Source organism: Cotesia glomerata, linkage group LG8, assembly GCF_020080835.1.
Source record: "Cotesia glomerata isolate CgM1 linkage group LG8, MPM_Cglom_v2.3, whole genome shotgun sequence".
Taxonomy (NCBI): Eukaryota; Metazoa; Arthropoda; class Insecta; order Hymenoptera; family Braconidae; genus Cotesia; species Cotesia glomerata.
The window spans coordinates 6,140,456-6,159,060 of NC_058165.1; the positions used below are offsets into that span (position 1 = coordinate 6,140,456).

General features: G+C 27.0%; 1 protein-coding gene across 1 annotated transcript in view; it reads left to right on the forward strand.

The window, feature by feature from the left end:
- Nucleotides 1-14,619: 14,619 nt before the first annotated feature.
- The window catches only part of LOC123271032 (polypeptide N-acetylgalactosaminyltransferase 2), a 235,284-nt gene continuing 231,298 nt past the window's right edge, over nucleotides 14,620-18,605 (forward strand). The window contains exon 1 of the mRNA XM_044737266.1: nucleotides 14,620-15,136. Coding sequence (XP_044593201.1) covers nucleotides 15,047-15,136 — 90 coding nt within the window. The 5' untranslated portion in view covers nucleotides 14,620-15,046. The remainder of the gene's footprint in view (nucleotides 15,137-18,605) is intronic.

Below are 18,605 nucleotides of genomic sequence, written 5' to 3' on the forward strand. Positions count from 1 at the left end.
AATTAGGTAATTACTTAAAACTCATAGTTTTACAATCAACAATACATTAATTCATAAAAAATATTATATTTATTAAATTTATGCGCTAATTTATTTGCAGAATTTTTTTTAACGATTTCATATTTTATTTTTAAGTTAATGAAAAATAAAAAAAATGAAAAAATGTCAATTTTTCAGTGAAAATTTTTTTTTAATTATATCAATATTGCAATGTTCCTTGTATTGTTCAATTTTTACACGTAAAATGTGGAAAAAAATGAAGAAAATTGATAGATTTATTTCGAATTGTTTTATCAACTAATTAGAAAATTTATTTTTACAAATTTTCATTATTATTATGGTAAATCCGCTGTGAAATAGAATAATTAAAAAAAAATATTTCTAATTTTTAAAAGTAAATTATTTTGATTCAAAATTAAACCAAAAATTGAATTGAAAAATTACTTACACCAAATCGAATACTTGTAATATGTATCATAAATTTATATTTTAAATAAAATCATAAAAAAATAACTTTCAAACGTGGATATAATTATTTTTAAATTTAATGTAACTATTTCTTAGAAAAATTTTAGTTATCATGCAATTTTTCAACAATTTTAGGCTTAATGATTTTTTATTATTTCTTATCACACTGTACATAGTGTGAATAATTTTTAAATAAATTTTAAAAATAATAGTGCTATCACAGGATCAGTTACAAATATTATTATTATTATGCTTTACTTGTACACCTCTCGGTTTTTACAAGGATGATTCCTCTTTTTTTTCCTAGCTCTACGCTTTTTCCATTTCTCATATTGGACCTCAGCAAGTCCCACCCGACACTTCATTTCTACTTTTTAATTTTTGCGGCTGTGGACCGACTTGTGCTTTCTGTACCGTATTCACCCTGAACCTCACCTTCTCAGGCTGTTGGAACAGAATCATGGGGAAACCACAGAGAAAACCCATGATAGTACAGTCGGAACTGGGCTAAGTCTACAGTGATTGATAAGAAACTCTTCTTTATCGACCACTGGAGCATTAGGCCCCTCTCCTAGTGTGCAGAGATCCCTCGCGCTAGCCAACGTTGACTAGAGTGGTCACCCATTCAAGTTGTTGCTTAAATGTGTGATCGCCCAAGTCAGACGTGTGCCGCCCGGCTATCTCTGCCACTTCCAGAGGCTGGCAACGTAACGTAACGCACATATTTTTAATTATAATCACTGAAAAAAAATAATAGTTTAAAAAAACTAAAAACACGCTTTTTATAGAAAACCAAACTAAAAAATAGAAAATAAATTTAAATTAAGAATAGTGTTAAAAATTTCAATAAATATAAATTAATAATAGTGTAAATAAAAAAATGTATTTTATTTTAAAAAGCGTGAGGTGCATGATGTCAATAGTTATAAATATTTTATTGACAGATATGAGTAGAGTGATTATCATTTTGATAATATCTTAAAAAGCACCCCACGCTTTTTTTAAAATAAAATACATTTTTTTATTTACACTATTATTAATTTATATTTATTGAAATTTTTAACACTATTCTTAATTTAAATTTATTTTCTATTTTTTAGTTTGGTTTTCTATAAAAAGCGTGTTTTTAGTTTTTTTAAACTATTATTTATTTTTTACTTTTTAGTTTGGTTTATTTATAAAAGCGTGATTTTTTAGTTTTTTTAAACTATTATTTGTTGATGATCAAAAATATTCAGGCGCGCAAATTACCCACGGAGAGTTACATACTGACATACTGACATACTGACATACAAGTGAAGCTAATAAAAAATAATTATTTATAAATATTATAAATACGGGGAATCAGAGTTCGATTTCGGAGAGCGAGCCTGAGAAACGGCTACCAGAACCAAGGAAGGCCGCAGGCGCGCAGATTACCCACGGAGAGTTACTGACATACTGACAAACTGACATACAAGTGAAGCTAATATAAAGCGTGTAATATTGGTGCGTGCTGGGATCGAACCCGGGTCCCCACTCTTTCGAAAAGCGAGCACCGAGCCGACCAGGCCATTGCCAGCCTTTTGGATCAGTTACAAATAATTTAATAGACAAATGTGACGGAACACATTTATAAAACCAACAAACTATTCAAAACTCTTCCAAAAACTTAACATAAAAAATTAATTATCACTGAAAAATATATTAAACCGTGAAAAGGCACCAATTCTTATCAAGACCTTTCTGATATCAAATTTAACTTTAAAAATTTCTTTAAATATAATAATATGCTCGTTACAAAATTTTTTTCTAACTCTCTTAAATATTTGAATCATAAATGACTATCGCTGATAAAATATCAAATCCGATTATCAATAAAGATATACCCATTAAAATTTTTTCATAATAGTCTCTTAATTGTATAAATAAATTTTTGACATGTAACTACATTGATATGTAAAATAAAAAATAAATAAATAAACAAATTTTGTTTATCGCTAAATTCGACTCTATTTATAACTACTCCGAAAACTTATCATAATAAATTAACTATTGCTGAAAAGCATATGAAACATTAAAAAGGCATAAATTCAGGTCAAAACCTTTCTAATGATCTAAATTTAATTTGAAAAACTCATTTCATATCGTAAGAATTTTTATGTTATTTATTACTTATACATTAATTGTGATAATTACGATGTTAACATCGTAAAAATTCATGAGTAAATAGTAATCTTCGAATTATAAAATCATAGAAGTTAAGATATTGAAAGGCTAGTCCTGGATTACGATGTTACTATTGTAATTTTTCATATGATTTTTTTTCCGTGTACGCATACATACGTTGTCTTGGTCGCAGAGTCACTGTGAGAACTCTGTTTACTAAAAAAATAAACATATGGTCGATCAAAATGGGAAAATTCGGTGTGAATGCCAATCAAAATTTTTTAATTACAACTAAACGAAGCAATATCAAGCTTTGATATTGAATAGGATTCTTCATTGAAGTTGAATGAGAGGGCTGAAAAAAAAATGAGTCCTAAAATTGTATATATTTTTAGGTTTCTTGACTACACCACCATAATTTGAGTTATTTCCACTAAAGTTAAAAAAACGGGTTTTTTCACCTAAATTGATAATTAATTTACTAAGCAGTGTTTTTAATTAGTTCAGTAATCATTCTTCTTGCCACCAGTGTATTTTTTTAACCATTTATACGAGGATTATAGATTAAAAATACAATTTCTCGTAACGAGATAGGAAACTTGAATTTTAGGCCTCAGTAGAGCATTGCCTAAATAAAAAAGTATTTTTACCTTCAAATTTAATAAGAGTGGAATCAAATTTTTTACAAATTTACTACTACGAATAATTGTAATTAAATGTTCAAGAGTTTCCTTTGAACAAAATGAATAAAATTCCTTGCAGTAAACACTTTCAATAATTACGAATAAATGCGAGAGTACTGAGATTTAATCAATTAATTAAATCACCTCGCAAATTAATTGCATGACGCAAGTAATTGTCACGTCTGACGGTACACTGTCTGGATCTAATGTCATTGTCCGTGGAGAAAGTGTATGAAGCAAAAGCAATTGTTTTGCCGTGCGAATAATTTTAAGAAATTTAATCCCACACTTTTTCTTGGGTACAATATAAATAAATAAATTTCACCTGATACTCTCAAAAAAATAGAGTTTTATAAAACCCCGGTGTGTGTAATCATACTCACAATTACAATCACACTCATAATTGCTTAATTGCATTAAGAAACCTTTTACACTCAATTCCTTGATTCACTGTACTCTCTAATAGTCCGGGGGCCGGTCATAAGACGTTATAAGACGGTCATAAGACGAAAAAATGTTACTTAAAAATGTTTTAAATTTTTTATTAAATTTAAATTGTTTAAAAGTTATTACAGTAATTAAAATAAATAAATAAAATACATATAAGCATATAGACATGTATATAAGCGGGTACACGCGTGCGGGAACCGCTGGACTTTGAGAACCGCGGTCGCGCTGATCCCCACTCCGACGCGCAATCTCAAATAATTTAAAAAAAAAATTCATATCTCGAAAATTAATGAATTTACAGAAAAAAGTTATTGATTATTTTCACTTTAAAATAATTAATTCTACCAGAAAAAAATTGTTCCATTTCAAATTTCAAAAATTTTTTAAAAAACAATTGTTTAAACAAAACGTACCATTTTTTTTTTAATTTGACAAGCAGATTCGTATTCAGCAGGTCAAAATACATAAGAATCAACTTTAACTTCCCATCGACCTCGAATTGCATACGGGTCTTATGACCGGCCCCCGGACTATAATGTAAGAAACAAACTGAGGAGATAAGATAAATGAATAATTTTGAAACAGCTGTATCGAAATCTTCATCCATATTCATGCAATTTCAATTCAAGTTCCTCTCTCCTCACGTACTACGTGTTTATCAACGTGTACTGCCGATCGATTCCCTTCGTCAATACAATTCGAGAGCTAACTGCGTACACTCTAAGCTCAAGTGTTTGACCATCAGTACTGAATACCTAATGACTGCTTCGAATTCCCTTCTCAATTCGTTATATTTATTATATCTATTTTTTGTTTTAGAATCATCAATATTACAACAGTGACTGATTTTAAATAAAAGGTTTTGATGTCATACTTTACCGATAGTATTCCTTATAAAATTTCCTCATCTGTATTGATGAACGAATTTCTGTTTAAGGTAGTTGTCATGGTACAATATTGTCAAAAAATTAGAGATTATACGCGCTGCAAAAGTATGTGAGCTTATAGCTAAGTAGTCCATAATTTTTACGCAAGACTGTACCCGTGGAGACGCAACCCATACAATTTTTTCTGTCCGACTTTGTAGATATATACTTTTTCATAAATTGTTGAACTTTAATCCGTTATTTATAAATAATTAGACGGTCAAAAATCTTTTTTTATTTTTTTTTAAACTCACAACAAATACATTAAAAGACTGTCAATTTTTTGAAAGTTTCTGACAATTAGTTTTTTTTTATAACTAGGAAACTGGTACAGAATTGCAGAGAGTGTATGCAATCAATGTTAAATATCCTATTTTTAATTGAATTCATCTCGGGTTATAGGTGGTCAATCGACTTCAAATTTTAAGGGCTATTGTATCATCATGTCCTTAATAAGTATACAAAAATTTTAAATTTTCTGACGCTATGCCTTAACCACGACAACTACCTTAAGTTTCACAGCCTTTCTTACTTACAATTGTCATCTGCAAATGAAGAAATTTTTGTTCAAATTTCATAGACATTTTTTCTAATAGGCTCATCTGAAGTAAAGAAATTTTTTTGTATGTTTCATAGATGTTTTTGTTAATATTTTCATCTATGAATGAAATAAATTTTTGTTTTAGTTTTATAGACGTTTTTTTTTTTTTTTTTTTTTTTTTCAATATAATATGTTAATTTTATAATATAATATGTTAATTTGTATAATTTGTTAATTCAATATAATATGTTAATTTGTAGGTGAAGAAATTTCTGTTAAGACTTCATAGTGTTTTTTTTATTCAATCCTCATATTTTATCGACAGATGAAGAAGTTTTGTTCTAGTTTCATGGTATTTTTCATTAATATTTTAATTTGTAATCAAAGAAATTTTTGTTCTATTTCTATAGACTTTTTTTCGTAATATTCTCATCTACAGAAAATATTTTTTCTTTAAACTTTCATACCCTTTTCTGTTAGCTTCTATATTGCGAATGGAGGAATTATTTTTTCCATGGTTTTTTATCCCTAGATGACAGAATTTTTTGTATATTTCATAGACGTTTTTTCTTAATATGACTATTTTTAGATAAAAAAATTTTTGTTGTAATTTCATGACTTTCAATCTTAAAATTTTGTTTTCATTTGCAGATAAAGGAGATTTTGTTAAAATTTCATGGCCTCTTTCTTTTATAATTTTTTGTCTTGATTCAAAAAAATAAAACTCTTAAAAATTATTTTTTTGGTTCAAGAATTTTTTTTTTTAAGTGCAGTTGTATAATATTTTTTTTTTTATTTCTCTAAATTGCAAATAAAGAAATTTTTGTTCATTTTTTACAGTATTTTTTTCTAGACATTCTCACCTGCAAATAAAAAATTTTTTGTTCAAGTTTATTGACTTCTTTCAAAATAACCTTTATTGTCGAATGAAGAAATTTCTGTCGAATTTTTACGGCATTTATCTCTTAAAATCCTCATTCGCAGATCTGTAATACGTCCAGCGAAGTTGGTAGAAATCAGCAAGTCCAAAATAAGAAAATAAGTACTTATATCGTCACAATTTTAATTTCCCATTGGAAAAGAATAAAAAGTACAGAGATTCGATCGGAATGGGAAGTGAATCGAGAAAAGTAATATCGCGAAATTGGACCTACGGGCTGTGCATATATTAAATCTGATCCATCGAATCGACAGACGATTGGTATCAGTTCAATATTCCTCAGCGTACTCTCGGTATGAACATACTGCCAGTTTGTTGGTTCCGTATGTTGTGTTGCCTCTAGCACGTTATACATGATAGATACATCATCGGTATGACAAATAAAAATAAAAAGAAAAAAACAAATAAAAAGATAAAACAAACAGACCTTAACAAGCGCAATATTTCGCGGTAAAATCTACGGTTATTCACTCCCGCTCACTTTGTGCATATTTGATTTAATTAATGAATTTGAGAGATGTACGACAATATGTCAATGTAATTGTGTTGAGTAAATATTGTTTTCAATTCGCTTATAGACTGACTTTTTTTATTTAAATTAAATTTTTGCTCTCATTTAAAGGCTCCAAATATTGACCAGTTTAAATAAAATCAAGATAAATACATTATTTGTAAATTTATTGGAAGAGTTTATGAGCTGATATGAATGCTGAGTGTTATGCTTTTTTTACAATTTTAAATTACAAACTATAATATTTTTGTTTATAAAATATGTAATAAAAAACTTTAAATTGTAATAATTAACGGTACAACCGATTCCTCCAAATATTGACCATTACTTCCTATACAGAAAAAAAGGTTCACTTGAGCCAAGAAAATATTTTTCTTCCTAATTATTTTCTTGAGCGAAAAAAAAATTTTTTTCTGACACAAGAAATTTCACTTATTTCAATAAAATTAATTCTTTTGCTTTAAGAAATACGTATCTTGATCCAAGAAAATTTATTTAAGTCAAGAAAATCTTGTTGTTTTGAGAAAATTCTTGCTCCAAAAAATTTAGTTCTTGATAGAAGTAAATTTTTGTGTCATGAGAAAATTTCTCTCTTGCTTCAAAAAATTAAATATCTCGATAGAAGTAAATTTTTATTAATATTTTTATTGATTAACATGTTAAATGGGAAGATCAAATAATATTGAATCATTTTTTTTTCATTCAATATGTATAATTACACGTTAAAATAATATAAAATGGGTATCAAATATTCAAGAAAAAAGTTTTCTCAAGGTGAGAACATTTGTTTTCAGCTAAAGTAGGTGGCGCTGCTTCCCTAAAGTATCTAAAAATCTTAATCAAATATAAAAATTAATTGTATCAAGTATTTATGATAATTTGAATTAGGAAAAAATTACTTCCACCAAGAATAGAATTTCAAGAAAAATTTTTACTTCGCCGGCCAACACAACTTTGGTCCCGCATGGAAAAATATATATGCGAAAAATATATGCAAATATATATTTTCACATATATTTTTTTTGCGCTAAATATATGTCCGCATATATGTTCACATATATGCGTAGATATATGTTCACATATATGCGTGCATATAAATGTCTAGAGATAAACAGAAAAAAATTTAACTTGAATTAAGAAAATAATTTTGAAAAATTTAACTTTATTGATTTGAGTAAAAAAATTTTCAAACTTAGAAATTTTTTTTTTCAGTGTATGTTTACATATATGTCTACATATATGTAAGCATGTATATCTGCATATATGTCAGCATCTATGAGAAAAATATATGTTGACATATTTTTTTTTTGCGTAAATATATACGGCATATATATTATATATGCGACATATATTTTTGACATATATATTTCTCCATGCGGGGTCTTCCTTCAGGCACCCGACAAATTTTCTTGAGCCAAGAATTTTGTTCTCCAGTCAAGAAATTTTTCGTTCTGTGTACTTACCATTTGTACTTGACATTTGTACACAAACTATTTTTTTTTTTTTTTTTATGATAACAACTGCATACATGTTATGTTTATGCGTAAATTTTTATTTAAAGTATAATTAAAAATTGATAATTACGTCCTGAATATAAAATTAAATTTCTAGATTTTTTAAAATTAAATTGTTACGCTGCCAATATTTGTTTTATTTACTTTACTGAAAATTAAATTTGAGTAAAAATAGATTTAAGAATAGAGGAGTATTGGGTTAACAGTAAGATGTCGAACAAGACATGAGACATAAGGGCTTAGATAAAAAGCAATTTGATGGTTGGTTTAGTTTTCTCGTAAAATTAGTAAACTATTTTTTCTCTCTTTTACTTTTTTTCCCCAGCGGCGAATTGTTCACAAGCCAACTAAAAGAGACATGATCGAAATCTCATACTACTTGCTTTTATATATCAACATTCTTTAATAGATATATACGTATATATAATAGTTGGTTACGCATTTCCTCTGGGGAACTACAGCAATGAGAGTTTGCGAACTAAATTATCTTGTGTTATCCATCTGTCGTCTCTTTTGAATGGCTCTGGGCATTTCACTTTGCGCTTGACTTACTTTTCGATTCACTTATTTTTTTCCAAGTAAAAAAATTACTTGACGATTTTTCACGAAAGAGAAAAAAATTTTCTGTCAACGACTTTTTAATTTTTAACTAGGTACTCAAGACATTCGTAGATTTTTATTAATTCAAAATTTGATAAATAAAATATTATTCTTGAATGTTTGGTTAAATTTGTACATACAAATTAAACTCCAATTATTTTCTACCATAAAAAATTGAATAATTGATTTATCCATGTTGTTTTTATTTACAATAAGCTCATTTTTTAAAAAATTAAATTTTCTACAAATTTTTTTTAATTTAAGGATTCGAAATTTCTTACATACAAAATTTTATTGATATTTGATGATATTTTAATAATTTTTCAGTATTGTCGTATTATTTCGCGTTGCGCATCGAAACTAGAACCATTATAAAACAAATATTTGCCAATACGTCAATTTTAATCAATGTTGCTATAATTAATAATTAATAATTGATATTTAATTGTAATTTAATTGTAATCGATAGTTAATAATTGTAATTTTTATTTTGATCTCATTTTAAATATAATTTTATCTTAGCAATGTTGAATTATGACTTGAAATTATTTCCTTGTATGAAATGACCTATCTGTATTTCATTAAAATTTTTATTTAAATTATTTGTAAACCTTTAATTAATTAATTAATTTTGTACTGAGTTATGTTATATACACATTTGTATACAAATGTAAACCAATGTATCTTAAATACTGTTGGCTCTGAGGGAGCTTAGGTTCCAGAGTCAAATAAAATTTTTTATCTATCTATATATCTATTTACTTAAAAAGGTGCAAATTCAAAAATTAGCATATTCAAAAAAATTTTTTTTTTAATTGTTAAAATTTTAAATATGCAACATAAAAAAAATTTATAAAAATTAATAAATGAATGCAATTGAACAGTTATCAAAATTTTAATTTGTCAAATTTTTAAATTAAAAAATCTTTATGAAAGTTTATTTTATAAAAATCATAAGATCTTTTAATATCTTCATTTTTTAATTTTTTATGTCTAAAAATAATTTTAGCAGAATTATTTTAATAATAATTAATTTCAAGAAATGAAATTTTTTTTTTTTAAATAACTTTTAACTATGTAAATTTAGTATTAAATAATTTCTATTAAATTCATAAAATATTATAAATTATTATATATTATTACTTTATATTATATTTATCTATTTAAATTTAAATTGAATTGAATTGTTTAAATTGTTCCAATTACACTTGAACTAGAACTAAACGTTAATTCTTATATTTAAATCTGTAATTTCATTTATGATTGTAATGGTAAATGTAAGTAAGCTATACACAAACTATTTTACATCTCTTGCGACCGAGAATATACAGTATATTAATAATAAAGAATAATCTTATTAATTATTAATTAAAGCACTTAAAATAAATAAATCTTCATTTTTTAATTTTTTATGAATGAAAGTAATTGTAGCAGAATTATCTTATTAATAATTAATTGCAAGAAATGAAAAATTTTTTTTTTTTTTATAAATTTTAACTACTTAAATACAGTATTAAATAATTTATATGAAATTTATAAAATATTACAAAACACAATCTTAAAAACTTTATAAATAATTTATTTATTAAAAACCGTTTAATCAAACATTTAAGTGAGTGCTAATCCACAATAAAACTTTGATACCTTTGGAACTTAAAACAACTTTTCAAGATTTTCCAATCAAATATTTACTCGCTCTCTTTTAATTCAAAGCGCGGATCGTAAATTAAATTTTCCACTGCGTTATTTTGAATTTTCCTTGTGTACTTAACTTAACAATTATCTTTTCTACAATTTATCCACCATAAAATCTCTTCGCTATTTCAGTAATCAAACATTCTATTTGATAGCTAATTTTTTCCAATCTTCCAAAAAATTTCTTGCCTAAAAATCTATACTAATAAATGGAGAGCCGGTTTTTTTTTCGGTTATACTGCGAAAACTACTGAACCGATCGGAATAATAATTAACCACAAGATGCAGCGTGTTTCATAAAACCTATCGGAGAAGGTTTTAGTATATGATATGTTGGTGATTATTTATCCGGAACCTATATTTTTTGACTTAAAAATAATGAATTTTTATTGTAACTAAGGGGGCGTCCATTAATTACGTGAGGTGTTCTAGGGGGGGAGTGGATCATGCTAAATCTTACCAAATCTCACTTAGGGGGAAGGGGGGGGATCTTAACAAATATCACGTAATTTTTTCTCTAGCAGAAAACAGTGTAAAATTCCGTGAAAAAGTATTTCTATAATAAAATATGGCCAAATTTGACACAATAGTGTTTGTCGTATTCGTCTGAACCCTGCAGAGCAGCAAAGTAGTGCTCGATTGTTTAATTTGATTATTGATCGATAGGATTCACTAATTTTTTAGGTATAGATTTCTTTAGAAATCTATCGGTGGTAGCCGGTCTTATGTCGTAATTTTAATACAATTTTGTCATAATATGTTTAATTATCTTCAATTTAAACTATTGTTCGTCGACTTTTAATACTTTTTTCAATTTATTTCGTAGTTGAGAAAATTAAAAAAAAATCAATGATAAATTAAATTTTAGCTTTTATCATCAAATGACTTTTATATGTAAAAAATCCTATTTTTTAGGTAGATGTCTTTAAATATCTATTTGCTGTAGTCAGTCTCATATCGTTATTTGCAAAAATATAATAAAAAATAAATTTTAGGACATTACGGCCTTTTAATAACGTGTTTTTTTTAATATTCAAACAAGAAATCTACCTATCCATGTCGGGTGTAGCCGAATGGCACTTTTTTTCTCAATAATCCAACCCGTTTACAGCCAAAACATAAATTTTGAATAATCTCGCGTGAGATTAGGGGAGGGGGAGGGAGTTGAGGAAAATCTTACGAAATCTTATCAAGGGGAGAGGGGGGGTTAAAAAATTCTCAAAAATGCCTCACGTAATTTATGGACGTCCCCTAAGGGCCAGTTTTTCAATCCGGGATAAAATTTTATCCGAGATAAAAATACTGCCAATATAATTAATTTAAAAAAAAATAATTCAGTGACGTGATATTGCTCTCAGTTAGTTTTTCATGAATTTGGTCATTTATTTAAATGAAAATAAATAAATATATCATAAAATAATAATAACCTCTTATTGTGTCAATTAAAGTATTTTAAATTAATTAACACAATTATAAATTAATAATAGATATGTCAAACGCAAGAAGCACACTCAATTTAGTATTCCATTGAAAAATAAAATGTCCTCGATGATATGATTATAAATCCGATGAACTAGTTGAGTTTTGTCGTATGTTTAGGAGAGAAGTTTTGTTAATTTGTAAATTAGGTAGTTTTTGTTATTATCAGCATCATTATTATTATTATCCGAATCATCGTCGGAAGATAAAACGAAATGAACAATGTTCTCCATAAGCTATGATAATTATTAATACATCACGTACAATATACTTTTATTGTGATAGAAGAAAAATTATAATAATGTTATTTATTTTTAATCTTATTTATTTACAATCAGCAAAATGTCACAGTTGGAGGTTAATATTTCTGTGACATGTGGCTAATGTTTTTATTTATTTTAATTCAACACTAGTGACTGAATTCAAGGATAACTACTCGTACGCAATATCACTGTGCTGAATTATTTATTTTTTTATTATATTGGCAGTGGGGTAAGTGTGGATATTACTGCGGGTGTAGGTATTACTGCGGATTTTTTTATTTCAATGATAAATAAATGGTACTTGAGCTTTTTAAATTAAAAAAAATGTTTGCTAATAATTGAAATCTTCAAGAAAATATTTGTATAATAGTTTTACACGTACAACAATTATTCAATTTGTTATTAATAAATTAAAATTAACTGGCTATACAGGTAGTAAACTATAGCTTTTTTGTGAGTTTCTGTATGAAAAGAGGTGATACTAAAAGATCTTTTTCTTTAGATAAAATGGTTCAAATTTAATATTTTTTGCTTATAAAAGTAAGATAACCCTTCTTTAATATCAGTCCTGTATTAAAAATAGAATTTAGATCAATTAATATTGTTTATTTAAGGACGCAGTAATAGGTACCAATAAACTGAACATGTTTGTATTACTGCGAATGTTTTTAATAATCCGCAGTGATAGAAGCATCTTTATTTGTATGCATTTGTACCAATTACTGCGGGTGTAAAATACATAAAATCTTTAATATAAATTATAAACAGAAAATTGATAAAAAAATAAAACAAATAAATCAAAGTTGATGAAAAATACAAGCGGTAATTATAATAAAGAATTTTGTTATGTGAAATTAAGCAGTGAAACTTTCAAACTAAGAAATTTTCATTAAATTAAGTGAATGTAACTTCAAACATATTTGAAAATTTTTCTGATTGATTTAAAAAAATTCAAAATGATTTTTTTCAATCAAGATTTGTTTTTCTCCGAGCAAGTTAATTTTTTAATTATTATAAAGACTCTGCTTGTTATTTTATACATCACTGGAATAGTTGTTATTTTTAATTTAGACATGCTATGTTAAATTATCATGTTTATTGATCTGAATTCAAATTATTTCAGGAATATGTTTTTCTAATTAAGTCATTTTATTTAACAAATACCTAATTAGTTGTTTGTCTAAATTATTAGGTAATAACTAAAAGTTGTTTGTCATTGAATTTCAGCCGTAGCAATAGAGACGCAGTAATTGGCACGCAGTAATAAAGACAAGCTCCTTTTATACCCGCAGTAATACATGCATATGACTTTTTTTTTAAATGCTTATTGTTTGAAGAAAATATTAGTTTATCGCACTCTTGATTTTTTTTGAGTCAATAATGAGTCAAACTTTGGTTAAAAAAAAAAAAAATTATTGTTATTTTTGAAAAATTCAATGAAAATGCTTTTGAAGTAAAACCTACAGAAAAAACCGCAGTAATGCCTACCCTTACCCTACTTTTATCTCGGATAAAATTTTATCCCGGATTGAAAAACTGGCCCTAAATTTATTCTATTCGATTGTCATTTGTTTAAAATAAATTTTTTAATTATATTGGTTATGTTTATATACTAGACAGATTTCAACTTCACTTACGAGACCCGCAATTTCTTTAACTGAAACTTTCAATACTCATTACAAATTTTTTTTTTCTTATCAATTATTATTCATTTTTGTAAGAAAGACACGGGAATGTTATAATGATTGCATACACTGATAGAAGGATTTGTTTATAATTAAAAAGATTTGTTAATATTTAACAAATCATTTATTAGAAGCCATTTGTTAGTCCTTAAAAAATATTCCTTAGTATTTAAAAAGATTTATTAATATTTAATAAATGAATATCAGATTTATTAAATACAAACAAATCATTTTAAATACTAACAAATATTTGTTCAATACTAAAAAGTGGTTTCTAATAAATTATTTGTTAACTATTAACAAATATTATTTAATACAAACAAATTCTTCTATCAGTGTATTGAAAGTTACAATGAATATTAGCAAGAATAATTACATGGATAAAAGGTGCATGCCAATTCGATAGAATTTGGAGTCTTTGCAAGTCAAAATAATACTCTAATTAAATTTCAAATCTAGATCTAAAAATGCAATTCTATAAAGCGCCCAGCGAAGCGGGCGAGTAACAGCTAACAAAATTTAAAAAGAAACAACTTATATCATTTCTTATTCTCTTAAGAGTTCGCAAAATTTCGCGAGATTCCGTGGCGTCCCGCTTTCCTTCGAGCGCGGCCGGTCGATTCCGCCCCCTCCCGTTCTCGCTCGTTTCTTTCCGTCCCGGTTCGTATTGATGCCCGAAGCGTCACCTGCATTGTTACGCGCGCACGATATTCTCACGATCATTTAAATCAGTAGGGCTTCGGCTGCCGGCTGGTCTTTGTCGGTAGTCAGACCACGAACGGGAATAACAACTTTAGATATTTGCAAGCACGTTTGTTTATAAATCGCGTGTCGTGTGTGCATGTCAGTGGGCTACCGCTTAATTTAAAAACAATTGTTTACCAACTCAGTGCCAGGCACCCCTGGTTCACCAGTGCCGTTAATTCGCGTGCTTCAAAGAGGGTTTGTCGTTCTCGTTCGAGTTCTGCTCGGCAAACGTCAGTTTTACTGGTTAGCTGACTACGGTCGATAAACGAGAGCTGAAGGATTCGCGACTCAGACTCCACAGCACCCTCGTATTTTTAAATATTCATTTTTTCTTTAAATAACTTCTTTTTATTTTACGATTATTTATTATTATTATTCAATTTAAAAAACTTTACCATGAGGCGAAATGTTAAAATTGTGCTACTGCTCTCCTGTGCGTGGATGTTTGTTTTTGTTTATTATTATCACACTTCCAGAGATAATAAGGTAAGTCTTATTCAAAATTTTCCCGCCTTTCTTCTGTCAATTTTAAGTTTTAATTCAAATTTCTGGTTAAAGTTAAAAAAATTAGTTGGCACGAAATTTGAATTTTTAAATGTGACATTTTTCCCGCGGAAATTTAAAATTTAATTTTGGGGAAAATTTATGATTTTAAGGAAAAGTTAATTTGTGTTAAAATTTTATTGAATTTAGTTAATTAATTTTTGAAAATTAAAATGTCAATCGTAACATCGGAAATTTTTTTATTGTAATGGCTCGGTTTGTTTGAAATTGAGTTTGCGGAGTTTATTATTGCGAGTTTACACTCGGAGTTTTAAAAGTTGTAGTATTGCACCAAAACTTATTTTGATTGAAATTTTTGAGAAATGTTTATAATAATAATAATAATAATAATTAAAAAATTTTTTTTGATTATTATTATTATTATTTTATATGAATTGAAGAAAATTAAAGAAAATTTTTGAGTTATTATTATTATTATTATTATTATATAATTATTAAAATAACAATAATAAAAAGTGTTTTTGAGGGTTGTCGAGTAAGTATAAATTTTTTATCCTAGTATATAATTCAGCGACTTGAGACATTGTTTGTGCCAAGTTACAACTAAGACTTTACACACGTTTTAACCATGTGTTACGCGGCTATTTTTGCAGATATCATAACAGTGTAACCAGCCTGTCAACTTGGTGTTTACGGTTGTTTTATATTTAATAAAAATTTAGTTTTTTTATCCAAATATTTGAGAAAATATTTTGTTTTTACCGCGGTTTTATCTTACGAATTCTAACCGAGTTATTGTTTTTATATGGCGTACATGTATACAACTTTATTATTGTATGTACATACTTATATGAATCCCGGGTTTGTTTATATTATCATATTACTATATAAGTACGCGGATATATAGAGGCAGCAGAATACCTGGTGTATAAAATTGGCCCCTAAAAATTTTATGCGAAATTTCTTTAGTTATATTTTATATACATTCAACTTTGAGAACGTTATCCAAAAACTAAATTTTTATATCAAGTAATTTTAACAATATTATTTTATCTATTTTATTTTAACTATTTTATCATAATCACTAATTATAATGATAAACATTGGATACAATTTCGTTATTTCGTGGAAGAAATATTCGGTATCAATGTGATTTCGTTACGAATTAATTTATATGGACCGGATGAATTCATTAAAAATTTTTTGATAAACGAATACAATTTAAAATAAATTGTTCTGTTATTCTGGTAAAAAAAAATAATGTACCGAGACTGAAAAATACACAACAATTCATAATTTCATGAATAAGTATCTTGATTATTTGTAATTCTAGCGTAAATAATCATTTTTTTAATATTGTATACTAGAAAGCTAATGCGCTCAATTTTTTAAAATTAAATAAGTTGTTCCTGCTAGTGCTGGTTAGCAAGACAATCCTTGTTACTAACATTACCGTTAATTAGTAATTTTTTAGAAAATTAACACTAAAAAATTGAAAGTGAATTTTTGTATCACTTAGAGTACCTGAGTGAATAAAGAAACTGCGCGTAAGAAGTTTTAGACAAATACTAATGAGCTGAATAAAATTTTTAACAAATTATTAACAAATACCTCAAATAATATCTGAAGTTTAAGCTTGTAAATATTAATTATAATTTTCCAAAAAATATGAATTTTTTTTAACGTTGAATTAAATATTGTTTTTGAGTCTTGTTGATAAATATTAACATAAAAAATAAAAAATGATAAACTACTATCATAATTTTGTTTAATTGAATTAAATTAATTATTTTATTGTTAATAAAATTAACTTAATTATGGCAATTTGTAAGATTTTTTATGAAGTAAATTATTATATATAGAATATTTATCAAAGAATGCTACTTTTACACTTTGTTGATTTTTTATAATGCAGTAGACAAAAAAAATCTGGAACACGGTTGGCCCTGAAGGCCATACCTGGAACTTCCCGCTATGTACGTGTTACCCTCGGTTAATTGTTTATACCATAGTTTTGCTCTTCGAGCTCGAAAGTTTAGTGGTTGTAACTAAATACGTTTGTGAAAATTCTAAATTGCGATATCTTCCGATCGAATCAATCGTTTTTGATAGGGTTTTCAACATTCGACGCAGTTATTCAAGCACAAAAAAGTAATCCATTACTTACCAAACAATTTAACGTAATAATTCGAAGTTATTTAAAAAAAAAAAACACTTTTTTGAAATTTTTTAAATACAAGTATCCCCTAGTAGAAATAATCGAGTTTTCACTGGACATAAACCAGTAACTGGCCAGTGATATCGAGTAAAAACTTGAAATCGCGCCACCTACAACTAAGTCATAAACATTAGTTACACCGACAGTGTATCTTTACTAGTGTGTGTATGTTTGTTTATTTTTTTTGTTAACCTGTACGCATCATTATTGTAATTATTATTATTAAAAAACAGTATAAATCAATCAAAATTAGTGTTTATTAACGTGTAAATAATTTCCAGTATATATTTCAAAATGGATGCAGTGAAAAAAAATGACACAATATATAAATTGCGACTGTGGGCATTAAAAACAAATCTCCAATTCAAAATAATTATTTTCTTATTCTATTGTTAGATTTATTATTAGTCTATCAGTCTAATGATGTTATCTATTTTATAATGTACACATAAATGAAACTTTTTTATATCATATCGTTTATTAAACATTATTTTGAATTTATTTGACAATTTTAATAACGCCTAATAACCTCAGAATTCGAAACTGACAGTTTCACTAAAGCCGCCATAATGTTTTGTTAGATCTCTAGTAAAACTGGCCAGTTACTAGACAGAAACTGGATATTACACTGGCCAGTTACTGGTTTAAGTCTAGTAAAACTGGCCAGTTACTGGCTAAAAACTTGATTTCATTTCTACTAGGGTCTCTTGAACAATTTAATCGACTCTGATGCGGTTTATGACAATCGATGCAAGTTTTTAAGTACAAAAAGACTATCTCTTACTTACTAAGTGATGCGGAAAGTTTTTTTCAAAATTTTCGACTACGATTTCTCTTAAACGAATGAAACTATTTTAATGCGGTTTGCGGCAATGAATGTTGTTTCTTGAGTTAAAGAGCTAATAAGTTTTTGGAATCGATCGATACACTAGTGTAAAAGTTATTGGGAGCGGGTTGTCGTAAAAAACAATTTTAGATAATTTCTACATCACATATAAAAGATTCCTTCCAAATTTGGAGCCAGTAGGAGCTATAGTTTTAAAACGTGAATTTTTTATTGTTAACGCCCCCGCAATTCCCTTTGAGAGAGGAATTTCGTAAAATCTGTTCTTAGCTGACTTCTACATGGCAAAAGTAATATTCCTACACAGAAAAAAAGGTTTACTTGAGCCAAGGAAATATTTTTCTCCCTTATTATTTTCTTGAGCGAAAAAAAAATTTTTTTTTGACACA